At 33.8% G+C, this 13713-nt stretch overlaps 1 protein-coding gene across 1 annotated transcript in view; it reads right to left on the bottom strand.

The window, feature by feature from the left end:
• The window catches only part of LOC104912810 (protein unc-13 homolog C), a 44055-nt gene extending 31031 nt beyond the window's left edge, over positions 1 to 13024 (bottom strand). The window contains exon 1 of the mRNA XM_010717364.2: positions 9526 to 13024. Coding sequence (XP_010715666.1) covers positions 9526 to 12502 — 2977 coding nt within the window. The 5' untranslated portion in view covers positions 12503 to 13024. The remainder of the gene's footprint in view (positions 1 to 9525) is intronic.
• Between the last annotated feature and the right edge of the window lie 689 nt (positions 13025 to 13713).

Consider the following 13713-nt stretch of genomic DNA (forward strand, 5'->3'; position numbering starts at 1 on the left):
GACACTTGGAAGGTAAGAAATCTCACCATAATTTATTCATGCAATCTGTATCTTCCTCCTAGAATGTCTATCTGATCATAACTAAATATCCATATTTAAAGACTCATATTAAATCTTAGGATTGTGTGTGGAAAAGGGAACTTTTAAATAATTTGCAGTTGCTTAAGGAGTTTGCAGTTAGCAGAAATTTTGTTACCAGCTGCCTAAAGAATCATGATGAGTTCTATGCTTAATTCAGATGGCTTTTGTTCAGAAAGTTATATTAAAAATACAAAAATATTTAGACTTGCATTCCACATTATATGGAATATTATATTTTGGAACATGAGATGGACATAGGAAATTTTCTTTACCTCTCCTTGGTTTCAGCCAGCTTCATCTAAATCCACTACACTTCCTTTACTGGAACCTAATTTTGCTTTTTCCTAAAACTAGGAAGGAGAGTAACAATCAACAATTAGAAAGGGAATCAAGGTACTAACATGTTTTTTTTTTAAGCTTGTTTTTCTTTGCAGTTGGTACTTAGAAAAGATGTCTTTATTTCTCAATTCAAATACATTTCTATTTCCTTTTTCAACAGTGATTGTGTGAAGCAGGCAACTGGCACAAAGTTCCCCAAAACAAATTTTGAGGACATCTTTTTATTTTATTTTGAGAATTGACTGCAACTTCAGAGATAAAATTGATCTGAAAAGTTCAGCATTTATTGCTTCTTCTGAACTCACCCTGAGTGAAATAATCTGAGCTAAGGAAGTGTTCTCTACGTGTCTGAGAGCACCAAATTAAGAAGTGTACAATCACTAAGCAATTCACTTTGGTAGTCATTAGACTGCCAGAACAGACAGCAGCATTCTTTGATGTAGATAGGAAGTGAATTGTGATTATGTAAGAGACCACTGAATGTACTTTTGTCTCAGGGTATGAGAGCAGACATCTCCGATTATACTGCAGAATGACAACGATTTACCTAAAAGAGTTTATCTTCATATAACTCATCTCTTCCACCTGCCCATCCCATGGCAAACAAGAAACATAAAAGAATTTATGAATGTATTAAGAACAGTGTGACACTGGTTCATTTAGCTAACCCTATGGGATGTTTCTTAATTCATTTAAATTAGCTTCTCTCTCCTTATAGTATGTTTTATGTGAAGATTCACTATATACCAAATATCAGTATAGCCTTCTTGTTATACACTCTGTTATTCCTGCAGGGAGTTTTACCAGGTTTAGAAATAAAATTCAGGGAGTAACATAGTTCCAAAATATGTTATTTCTGCCCAGTATATTCCATATACATACATCTGTGCAGTAGAATGGTCATCCAACTACTTACTAGTGAAAATTATATTTACAAACGTGAAACAGAAAAGGCAAAAAACAAATTTCTTAATATTTCTGTTAGTCTAACAGTTTCAAATTAGGTAAATTAGGTAAAGAGAGGAAAAATCTACTTTAACTTAGGTTAAGTGTACTGTAGTGGTACAGTGCTCCTCTTTTCCATTTAAATTTACCTAATGACAACAATTTAATTAACACAAAGAAGAAGAAAAGGGAAAATATCACTAACAGCAGCAGAGAATACATGATGATCTGTTATCACAACACATTTCTCCAAATAAGTACACATTTATGCAGTACTCCTAATAGTTGATAAAAAAAAAAAAAAAGAGAGGATAATCTGATAATCTTAAGGAATATTTTGCAATTCATATTTTCAGGTGGTATTCTTGCTGGGGTAGAATATTCTCTACATCTCTACCACAATCTCTAACCCTCTCAATCTCTTCTTTCTAATTCTTCATTCCTTCTTCTATCTCTATCACTCCATAGGCTTCTCATAAGCAGACTCAAAGATTTGGGTAAACAAGAAATTCAGAATAATCACTTGCTAAAATCCTGCCAACAAGACACTGAAAGGCTGTATAATTTTCAGCATCTCCACTAAATACTGACTTCTGTTGAAAATGTATCCACTGTGGTAAGCTATTCCCATGACAGGGGAAAGTGAGAATAGTTTTTTGGTTTTCCTTCAAAGGAGGCCACAAGTGTCTTTCTGGCTGTATATCAGTTTACACTGTTTGAAGCAGGTCAAGTAAAACTTTCAAAAAGTGTCTGAGTGCTGCATAATTACTATACAAGCTCAGTGTAAAAAACAACAGATCTTATAAGTGCTGAGCTTTTCAGTAATCAATTGTTTTCAAATTAACAAGTGATCTGAATTGCAACATTTCTAGGCAAACTATTCCAGCATCAGCTACCCTCATTATAAATATTTTTTTCCTTATTTCTAACCTAAAACTCATTTTTTATGAGACAATCAGAAAAGCAAACATACATCCAAGACAACAACCTGATCAGTCTGCTGTTAGCGATAATTCGATTAAAAAATGTTTAAAAGATTATTATTTCTTTTTTTTTTACCATTAGTCATAGTGATCCTTCAAGCCTTGTGGCATTATTTAATTTTTGCACTTTTCTGAGCAGTGGAATATCTTAATAATACACTTTCATGACTGCAAAGATTTAGTTTAACTTCGTCCCTATAGCACAAAAATAGCAGTAAGGTCATTAAAAAAAATCAAAATATTAGGAAAGATCAAGATGTTATTATGCACACAATCTTAATTTTTCTCTTGTAACTATGCTTAATTGTATGACACTAAATTGGAAGATGACAAAGTTCATTATTCTCTTAAAGTAACATTTTAATCTTTAATTCTAGCAAACTGTTCCAAGAATGTCAAACTGACTGATAATTATGCTATTCCTGGAAGGAAACCCTTTAGACAAAATACTTGAAATAGATTAAAAAAACAATACAACTGTTCTGTGGAAATAACTTCTAAAATCACCCAGTGATTTTAGAAGCAGTGCACAGTCTGAGTTGGACAATTCTAAGTAGCACACAACTGTTAAGAAACTAATGATGAAAACTAAGTCCAAATAAAAGATGTGCATTACATTGTCTGAAATAATAACACAAATTAAGACAAGCTAACATAATAAACATGGTAATGGAAGGCTGAAATTATCAGTACAGAACAGAATATTACAGAATCTGATCCTAGAGAATGTTGTATTGCTAAGGTATATTTGAGGAAGAGGTATTATACAATGTTTGAAAGGTAGTATTAAAACTAACACATCATGTGAGATGAGTGATGCTTGTCTGACAGAGAGAAGGTCACACTTAAATAAAACTTGGTTGACAGGAGAAATGGAAGAATTGCTGCCAGCACTTTACTAGCAGTGATGTAGAAAAATTACTAGCATATACATTGAGAGCAAAAACAGGAGGTCAGCTTGGTGAAGATAAAAACTGCATCTGTGTCTTTACAAACAAGCTGGTCTGAAAATTTGAAACAAGACGATGAGATTTAAAAACATCTCTGGTGTTTGAAATCGAGTTGCATTAGACTTACAATGGCTCTTGTTTTCACTTATCCTCAAACAGCTACTAGATACATCTACCAACTCCTCAAATTTCTCTCTCGAAGAATAAATCTTTGTCAAGAACTACTTGATAGTGATATGTGGAATGATATTACTGCTTCTAAATATTTGGTGTTCTCAAACAACAGCCCTCTTAAAGACTGGGCTTTCATGACAGTTTCCTTCTTGTCAGAGTGATCTTAAGTAAAATGCAGAGTGCATTTAGGAACTCTTCCAAATCCAAAAGGCAGAGGGATTGTAAAACAAAATCTGTGGAGAATAAGGAGGAATATTTTATCTCTTTTGATACAAATTATAGCTGTAAAAGGAACCAAGTTTATGAAATCAAACAGTTGATTATTCTACACAGCCAACATATTCAAACTATATTTGACTTGGAATACTATATAACGATCTTGTGTATTCCACAGGCTATGGAGTTCATAGGTGTTGATTGTTTCTTCTTCTACGTGTTTGTATTCACTTCCTAGCTAAGGTTTAAGAACGTTTTTAAAATAGTCTCAAATGCCTTAAAAACGACTTTCAAAAGTTTGAAACCAAGTGGAAATCTTCAGATAAGTCACAATAATTTCAAGACTTAGTAGAGTAGAGGTAGAAAACGTGAGTGAATGTATAAGCACCAACAGAATAAGGTGGTGACATCAGCCATTTTTGTTTACTGACATAAGACAGAAAGTTCATTTGTTGGTAGGAAACTTGGTTAACTAGTATGAGAGAAGGAAAAGACCTGAACTACTTCGAAGCTAATATGGTTTATCATACAAGATAAATGGAGTAAAGATAAAAATTACAGAAAATAATGTTCAGTTGCACTGTGATATTTGGGAATAATTCTTTGGGTGGAAGAATTCTGTGGATTATTAAACTATATCATACAAGTAAATTTTGGGCTATGTTCTCAGTTGCAAGCTAATTGAACAGAATTTTATACAGTTTGTAGGAGATACTGAACTGGAATAGGTTTCAAACATTTGAAAGAATTCAAAATATTCTTTGCGTGATTCATTGCTTTGGCACTAGTCCTGTAAAAACATCAGCTGAAATGGTTTTCCCTGTATTTGGAATTACAGTATGAGTAAACAAAATTGAAGAGTTGAAAACAAAAGCCAGAAGAAAAAAATTTAAATATAACTATCTTCATTAGTCAACTGCAGAGAAGCTATCAGTTAATCAGTTGGCAGCTTGTTGTCTGCTACTACTTGGTTAGTCCTCCATTTACAAGGGTCTCTTTTTTCTTCCTCCCTCCTCTATTTAACATTTTATACACCTACACTTAATTTTAGAGTGTCAAGGACATTTATAAACATCTCTAACAGCAACACAACTATAGAAGACAAAGCTATTTTTCAGGGCTACCTGAAAAATCTGCTCTTTTTGTCGATTTTAATATGAAAATTAGTAAAATTTTCAGCAGACTGAATAAGAACTTCATGCGAGGCCAGTACAGGAAATGAATTTGTAAAAAATCAGAAGTGCATATGCATCTTGTTTTTAATCCACAGATGTTTATCAGTCAACTCTATCCTTATTTTTAAGTTTACCAAAATTCCTGATCATGAGAGCCATCTTTTGAATACTGTCTGCACATCAAGGCAGGTACAAAGAGGAATTCTGTAGGTGTTCTACAGATCATCTGGAAAATGTGCATAAAGAGAAAGTTGGGCGCCTGTTGCATGAAAGTAATCAAAATTCTTAAGGAGCAAAAGAGAGAACCTCTTCAGTTTTTTTACTTTATTGCAATATTCTGCTTTCTCAATAGATCAGAAAAAGATTTGAGCATATTTATGAACTCATGACTTCCAAGACATTACACTTTTTCAAAATATACATCTAGATACTTTTCTGTCGTTTTAACGAAATTCCTTTATCCTACCACTGTTTTATAAAAGTATGCAGTGTTTTTCGTTTCTAAAATACAATTCTACTAAAAAAAAAGTTCAAATATTTTAGAGAAAAAGAGAAACTATTTATTACCTAGATTAAGAAAATATTAGTGTGTCCTCATTTCCTCAGCAGAATCAATGTAAATAAATGCTTGGAACTAGTATTTACACTTAGATTTTCTCTGAGCTCTTAAAAATTTTATTTTGAATAGTTAAAAAAAAAGCAGGGAAATTTCACAAATACTAATCAATCTACATTAATTCTAAAGTTGAAAAAATAATGTTAAATTATCTTCTGTTCTTGTAAGGATTACGGTAGCAGAGATTAGCTCAATGCAGCTTGTTCAGATTTAATTACATCTAAGTCTTCAGTACCATTGCAACACCATTAACTAAACAGGTAGCTATAAACTTAAGGTTATATTATTATATTTTTTTTAAGTAACAAAGTACTTGAAGAAATGAGAAGGTAATAACAGAGCAACTGAAAGATTTTGAAGATTCCAAACTGTTACTTCTGTTGTAGCAAAAAAAAGACTGAGTAAAATGGATAAAAGTCCCCCACAAATGACAAAATTTGTTTCACAATGGTATGAACAATACTGATGGTACTAAAACTTTCTGCTGGTCAAAGAATTAGCAGCTCATTTTGGCATAATATACACAGATAAACACATTCTATTATCATTGATTGTTGTGTTATTTTATACACCAAAACAGAATTTCTCCATCCTACTAGAAAGTCTTCTGCTACACAACCTACATCACTTGACTGAGAATAAACTTTATTCTTAAACCAAACAAAACAATCAAGAAAACACATACAAAAAGTTCAAACAATTAATAATATTTTAACTCATTTTCATGTGAATCACAGCACTGATCTTGTGAAATCCAAATCCAAGATTCATATTCATGCAGCAAAACTGATACATTAACTATAGTTGTCAGTTAATAATAAATGTGCTCCTACACAACTACAATAAAAACAAGTGGAGGTAAGATGGAAAAGGAAAAAAAAAAACAGAGTATGACGAGACTAGATTATTTCCTAAAGCCTATACTATTTGGGAAAATAATCTGATGCATACTGTTCATATTTCAAAATAAGAAGGTATACACTCGTTTCCAGATAGCGTAGTTGAAATTGCCAGAGTTTGGAATGTATACAAGTTATATACTTCTTTTACTGATGGCTTTTCTTAATCTGCAACCAAATGACCACATTGTGGTTTTGTTTCGAGCTTTAACATTTCTTTCTACAAAGGAAGACGGAAAAATACAAGCACCCTTCTCTATACAAAATGAGGCTTTTATTGATCATAATTTCTGTAAATTCAGTTCTCTATTGAGAGATCAAAAAAGATAATGCAAATCTCTTCCTATAAAACAACAAGAAAAGCAGCTCTCATACAATTTTAAGACAACTCCTGTTCCTGGCCACTGCAATCTGACTTGCTAATATATGTATGCATAGGGTAGGATGCATTCACCCATCTTAAAATAATAAACTAACATCTAGACCAAAGTCTTACTAAAATCTGTCCAGCCACCAAACGATTAACAAGATCTTCATCAACAAGATCACGAAGCTACTAGTTGTAAATTATCCTTCACAGACAGAAGTCTATATTGTCATTGGAAGTGACTTGCAAGAGTCAGGAAGCTTAGCCAGAGTGATAGTTTCATCAGGAGATAAACTTATCTAAGGCATCTATAAAATATAAGGAGAACAAAATTGGAATGGAATGAAAGAAACCAATAGGGAAAAAGCTAAAGAGAGAAAGTAGCAAGTGAAAACTGTGACAACGAATAAAGGGGTAAAGGTTTTTCTTGATTATGGTGCACAGAAAAACAAACCACTTACAAATATTTCTGATATTTTTTTTCTCAAATTAATATTCACACATAATTACAATGTTCCTATGTCCTTACAAAACTTTAAATCCTAGGTTTATTTCTATGTTGGTCATGTTTCCTCTCATCCTCATATCCTATTACTCACTCCAGTATGCCTCCAAAACCAAGTTGTAATAAATAATACATAAGCAATCAGCCCATAGCGTATTTTCTCTCTTCAGCTAGTGGCACAGACTAGGGCTATCCAATAGGACTCTTGTGCACTCATACATTATTTATGTACCAAAGTTTAACTGACCTTACCTCAAGTGTTACTAGATGAAAAGATTCTAAACTTTTTTTTTCATACTAGATTGGAGAAATGACACTACGATGTTATCAAGCTATGCTACTTATTGCCCAGATTGCTTACTACCCTCCTTTTCTTGCCTACCTGGATGAATGAAACAAGTCACTAAAAAAATAGGCAATTATTTTCAACAAAAATTAAATCATGCCACTAAACAATTCTGCTATTGTTCACTGTCATCTAGCCCATTTGCTCTCCAATTCTTCCTCCAAAGGCATGAACCCACTTGCAAAGGGAGTAGACAGAGTAGAAAAACTTAGAGGCTACAAACCTCTGTACAGTTTGTGTGTTTAAGCATAAAACATGACAGACTATACTGTTAATGAGTATCACCATGCATACTACAAGACCTGAAAGTATATTTTTAAACCAGTCAGAGACCAGCGAGCAGAAAAAAATTGTCAGGAAAATAAAGTGTGAAGAGAAAACAGATCTGCCACCAAAAAAATAAAAATAAAAAAATAAAAAATCAATGCATATAATTGTCTGGAAAATCTAAGAAGTACTGTTGTAGCTGTCTTTCTGTAAATTCCCTTTGACCTTTATTTCAGTGGAAAAAAGGTTCAGCTCCTAGTATGACAACGTATAACACTGCAAAAACTAAATCCTATAGCGTACATCCAACAGCGCACTTTCACAAACTGGATTTGGGGTCGGTTGGCTTCTCTGTAAGTATAGTGTAAGAAAAACTTCAGTAGTTCAGAAGGAAAAAATGACAATAGAGCAAGAGACTGGGAGAATTCTTTTATCTGCTGGGTTAAAGGAATTAAAAAAGGACTGGCCACATGAGACATAATATCATACTGTATATATTATATAATGCTATATATACATATATATACAATACCATAAAGCTGCATCCACAAAACACAGATCTACAATTTTGTTACACTGTTTGAATATAAAAATAGACTTTAATATAGACTTTCAAATTAGTAATTGTTTGTAGAACACACTTCCAATTTCACTATAATTTTATCATAAAGTGCTTGTTCATTTACAAAATAAATGCCATGGTACCTCAAGATTTGGATGCTAATTACTACTATGACAATCTTTAGCCAGAAGCACAATTCTTCGTCTTTAATATGAATGTATCAGATGAATATTTTTGCAAGGTTGATAAAGAAAGCAAAGATTCAGACAAGATGACAACTACCATCTGGCTAGCTATAGTAATTATGTGATTCCAATTAAAAGAGCAAGTACTATTATAACATTACAATTTGTGTAGGCTAACACTGAAAATCATTATACTTGTGTAACACTAGAAGTGTTAAAATTATGCATATGGCTGTCTGTTTTGAAGTCTGCTAACAGGGAAGTTAAGATTGTAACAAATCTCACTATCACCTATCATAAGTTAAATTCATTTCCTGAACACATTCTTATACATGGATACCTGTTATACTTCCTTCCTCTTTCAAATCCTTCCCCTTCCCCCTTTTTTTTGAGGACAAATCACTCATTTAAGGGTATTTTGCCAGTATAATTAAGGACAGAACTGAAATCAGATTTGACTTGTGCTCTCCAAAGTACATAAGAAGGTACATGTTGCATACAGAATGAGGACCACTACTTATCAGGATGAATACAGAAACAGACACATATTAAAAACTGTTAAGAAACACTGATCTGAATGCTATGTATTGCTCTTGTGATTACAATTGTATCAAGAATATTAAACTGTTTGGTTCTTTTCATAGGTCTTGGGAAATTTTTATTTTCAAGTAGCAAATTAGAATCACTGCAATTGCTCATAAATATACGTTTGAATAAATGTACTCTGAAAATTGGACAATTTTAGCTTTTTTAATTCCATGGGACTGTTTCACCCTATAAACCAAACCAGAAATAAGCAGAATTTCTGTCACAAATTTCAACTGAAGCAGGATTAGATACCATACAGAAATTAATAACCAATTCTAACACGAACAACATTTTGCTAAAATACAATATAAAAAATATTAAATTTACCTTCAGAATGGATTTTGTCTTCCAAGTCATTCATTTGTTTCTTGTATGCTTTTAAAGCAGCTTCTTTGAATGACGGGCGTATTCTTTTTTTCTTTGGAGCTTCAGTAAGCATCTCTTGGACATTCTGATTTTCATCTTCCCTTATTTCCACGTGAGCATCCACATGAGCATCCATGTCACTTTCAACTTCCAGTACCTCTTCACTGACCAAACCATCAAACTGTCCATCATACTGTTCCTCTGGAAGTATTGTATAAGGACTTTCACATGGAGGTTGTCCTAGATCATATTCTTGGACCTGCTCGCTTGTTTCACTACTGTTTGTTCTATTTTCTAGTTTAGCAAGGACTTGTTCCATTACTTCAACATAGTCTGTTTCATTCTCACCAGGTGGTTCAATTAAATCTTCTTCATAATCTGCTTTGTAGTAATAAGGCTCAGCATAAACATCAGAATCTAGTGTTGTGCTAGATTCATTTGCAGTAGACTGAGACAAAGTTCTAAATCTTCCCATGAAAGATGATCCACTGTCTTCATATCCACTTAAACTTTGTGTACTTTTATTCCAGACAACTTCTAATGCTGACTTAGCACGTTGAAGTGTAGATCCAAATTTAGGAAAGCTAAAAGTCTTATCAGAAAGGTCTATGCTTAATCTACTGTGCCATGACTTAGGGGCTGCTTCTTCTGAGTCATCACTTGGTAGTTCACTCTGACTTCGGTACATCATAGGCAATCGGTTTTGATTCTGATAAGGTGATTTAGAATTTGTTTCCTGATAATCGTCATATTGACCAGTCCACTGACTTTGTGATTCACTATCAAGGCCTGCACATGATGGAGAAGTTCCGTCAAGGGTAAAATCATAGCTTTCAGTATCATACTGTAGGTCAGAACTTTGGCACTTTCCAAAATCTGTCTGTTGATCTGAAGGACTGCTCATATCATACACAAAAACTTCTTGTGTAGATGAGTCTAGACCCAAATCCGCCCCTTGTTCCAACTGATTCCAATCTTTCCATGGTGAAAAGTCACCATGTAAAGAAAGCTGGGAATCACTATAGTGGCTTCTGTCTCTAGATACACACATTATTCCATTGCTTAATCCACTGTCAACAGTTTCTGTATTCTCTACTTCATTTTGCTCTGTATACTGTTGTGCATCTTGTGCAAAAGTCTGTTCCTGAGAACTGCCATACCAGTTGGCAGAATCATCTTGCCTTCGCTGCCAAAGTTCTCGATCTGAGGAAGACAATAATGAACTACCATTTGTTTTGCTAAAATACTGATTTTCTGAAAAATCTTCAGAGTAGGACTGACACAGTTTTGAGAAATCTGACTCTGAACGGCTAAGTTTAGGTGCAGCAAAGTCATTCTGCAAATGCCATAGAGGAGTCATGTCTGAATAATACATCTTTGGTTGCTTTTCCACATTGTCAAATTCTGGTGATTGACTCTCATAATTCCTTCTGTTTGAAAAGGTGTTATTATCAGCAGTTCTGCTAAGGTCTTTATGATCTGGGGACTCAACATTCCCCTTTGTAGTGCTTGCTTTTATTTGAAGTGCTGATTTAGATACCTTTGCATAACTGTTCTTATTTATATCTGATTCCATGTCTTTATCGCTATCAGGTGACTCCCAGTCATGCATTTTAGTTTTTGTCTCCACAGGTAAAATCTTCATATCCATACTCTCGTAAGTTTGAGAAGAAGGCAGCCCTCTTTCTTTTTTCTCTTTTATGTCATGTGAAAAAACATCTGTAGAAATTCCAATACCAGTTCCCTTAAGTTTATAAGACTTTTTTAAAAGCAAATCCCTCTGTTGTGATGACTCAAAGTAAACAAGAATAGGTCTTGGCTTTGCATTTGGACAGTCTCTTTGTTGCCCCAGCCTCTGGGCAAACTCAATTTTAATAGTGCTTTGTGCCTCTGAGAACCCCATTTTTTCTATTAGTATTTTGTAAACTATGTTTTCAGTTTTTTCAAGTCTCTCTTCTGGCACATTTAGAAACCTAAGACTTGCTTTGTTTCCTGGATGGCCTATCTGCTTGATGTAGTCATGTATGTCTCGAGTTTCTCTTCTGGATTGTACAAATCCAGTTCGCAATTGTTCAATTTCATTTTGCACCACTTCTACGCTACTGGAAATTTCATCAATTGATTGTTTCAGAGCATTTACATGCCCTCGTAATTCAGAAAGTTCTGTTTCTATTTGGCTTATTCCCTGAAGCTCTTTAAAGATCATTTCCATGACATCATGGGTTTGACTAATACAGCCTGTTGAACTGAAGCCAGGTTCAAGAGTATTTGATTTCTGGTGACGGCCAGTTCTATCGAGCGATTTACTTCTCAAGCCCCATGTTTTCTTCCATGTACTTAGTTCAGAGTCTGATGAGACACATTCTTGACTCTTCTTCCATTTCCTCAGTTTGCGTAGAGCTCCAAGCTTTAGTGTATGTAAAGTACGTTCTCCATCAGAACTTCCATCAGATGCTGCAAGGCTGCTTAAACTCTTTCTGTTGCGTCTCACAGGCATTGTGTGTGAAAAGTACTCGTTTTTCTTGCTATTACTTTTTACCTCACTTAATGAATCAGAATATGAACTATCATTTGAAGACAGATCTTGTGTTAAATCTTCATTATTATTGTTTGTTACAAAAACATGCTTTTGCAGTCCATTGGCGATAGCAACTCTGTAACTGAATGTTGGAGAAAGAGAAAATTCTCTATTACTTTCCTCTTCTTCAGTTGATAAGTTGCGAGCAGATGGACACTTGGCAATCTTTTTAACGGTGCTTTTTAAAGTATTTGAAAATTTTGGATTCTTTGTTTGTCCAGTTGGAGTTAAATCTTGTTCCTTTTTGCTCTGACAACTCTCTTTCCTTTTTGTACTATTTCCCAATTTCTTTGTAAACATTCCTTTGCAAATCTTATATATGTAAGATGAGATCAGGCTCTTTAAGCAGGAGGAAACCATGGAGCGTAACTTACATAAATATGTTTCCACAAAACATAATTATCGATCCAGCCAAATATTTGCATCTCCAGCAGGAACATCAGTAAGTATTTCATCAACAGATACTTTAGACTTCTAGACTACTGATGCTTTGGTATCACTTCACAAAAAAAGGAAACCAACAAGAATTACAACAATCCCCAACCAAAAAGCCATATGTTCTTGTTAGAAACAAAATCCTGAGGGCCTTTTTTCTGTCTTGTATAATCTCACTCTCCTGCGCGTGGCATCTTGAAGTGTCTAAAAAGGAGGGAATTATGTTACTATGGCTGCCGCACAAGTAGCATTCAATAACACACATTAACTGGGTTACAGTGCAAGTATTTATTTATACTTTCTCCACAATTGTCTGAAAATAACTTAAATATTGAAGCTGAAAGTGGTTCCTAGCAAATGCATTTAAAATAACTGAATTAGGTATGTTTATAGACATTTCTGCGCACTGATTTATTGAGATACTTGATGGTAATGTTGTCTGCTTTTTTCCCCAGAGTAATGACATTTCAATTTATATGATGTACAGTAACAAGTAAAAAAACCAAAAACCAAACAAAATAAAAAACAAAAACCAAAAAACCCCACAGGTTAATAAGTTGTTCCTAGCCAGCAAAATAGAAAAAAATCCTTTTGGTACTGTTTTCTTTTTAGATTGGTGTATATGCATGACATGGTTTGAGAAATGGATGCCTTGTGTTTTTGCCAAACTAACATGTCATGATAAGCCAGAACTTTGAATGCGTTTGCATTCTAGGTTTCTTTGCTCTAAGAAGGAATAAAAGAGGAATAAAAGAATCCACAAGAGAAAGTAAAAGACAAAATTAAGCTGAACTGATGGAACAATCTCATTTAGTTACTAAGTTTTAAACTGCACTGGTCATGGGGAAAAAAAATTAAGTACATATAAGTAAGTGAGAGAGAAACAAATGTGGTTTACACATCTCAGGATAAATACAGGTGGCATTACAGCAGGAAAGCAATTTGTTCTGAAGAAACATTAGAAAAGATTCCAGGAGGTACGTGGAAACTTGTTTTCCATTGCAGAGAAGTTTCTATTCCATAAAAAAAAGCAGTCAATACATTTTAATGACCTATAGATGGACCTATAGATGTTCTTTTTTTTTTGTTTGTTTGTATTGTTTTTTGTTACAGCATATAATACTCACAGCTGCAGG

This window comes from Meleagris gallopavo, chromosome 12 (genome assembly GCF_000146605.3).
Source record: "Meleagris gallopavo isolate NT-WF06-2002-E0010 breed Aviagen turkey brand Nicholas breeding stock chromosome 12, Turkey_5.1, whole genome shotgun sequence".
In the NCBI taxonomy this organism is placed as follows: domain Eukaryota; kingdom Metazoa; phylum Chordata; class Aves; order Galliformes; family Phasianidae; genus Meleagris; species Meleagris gallopavo.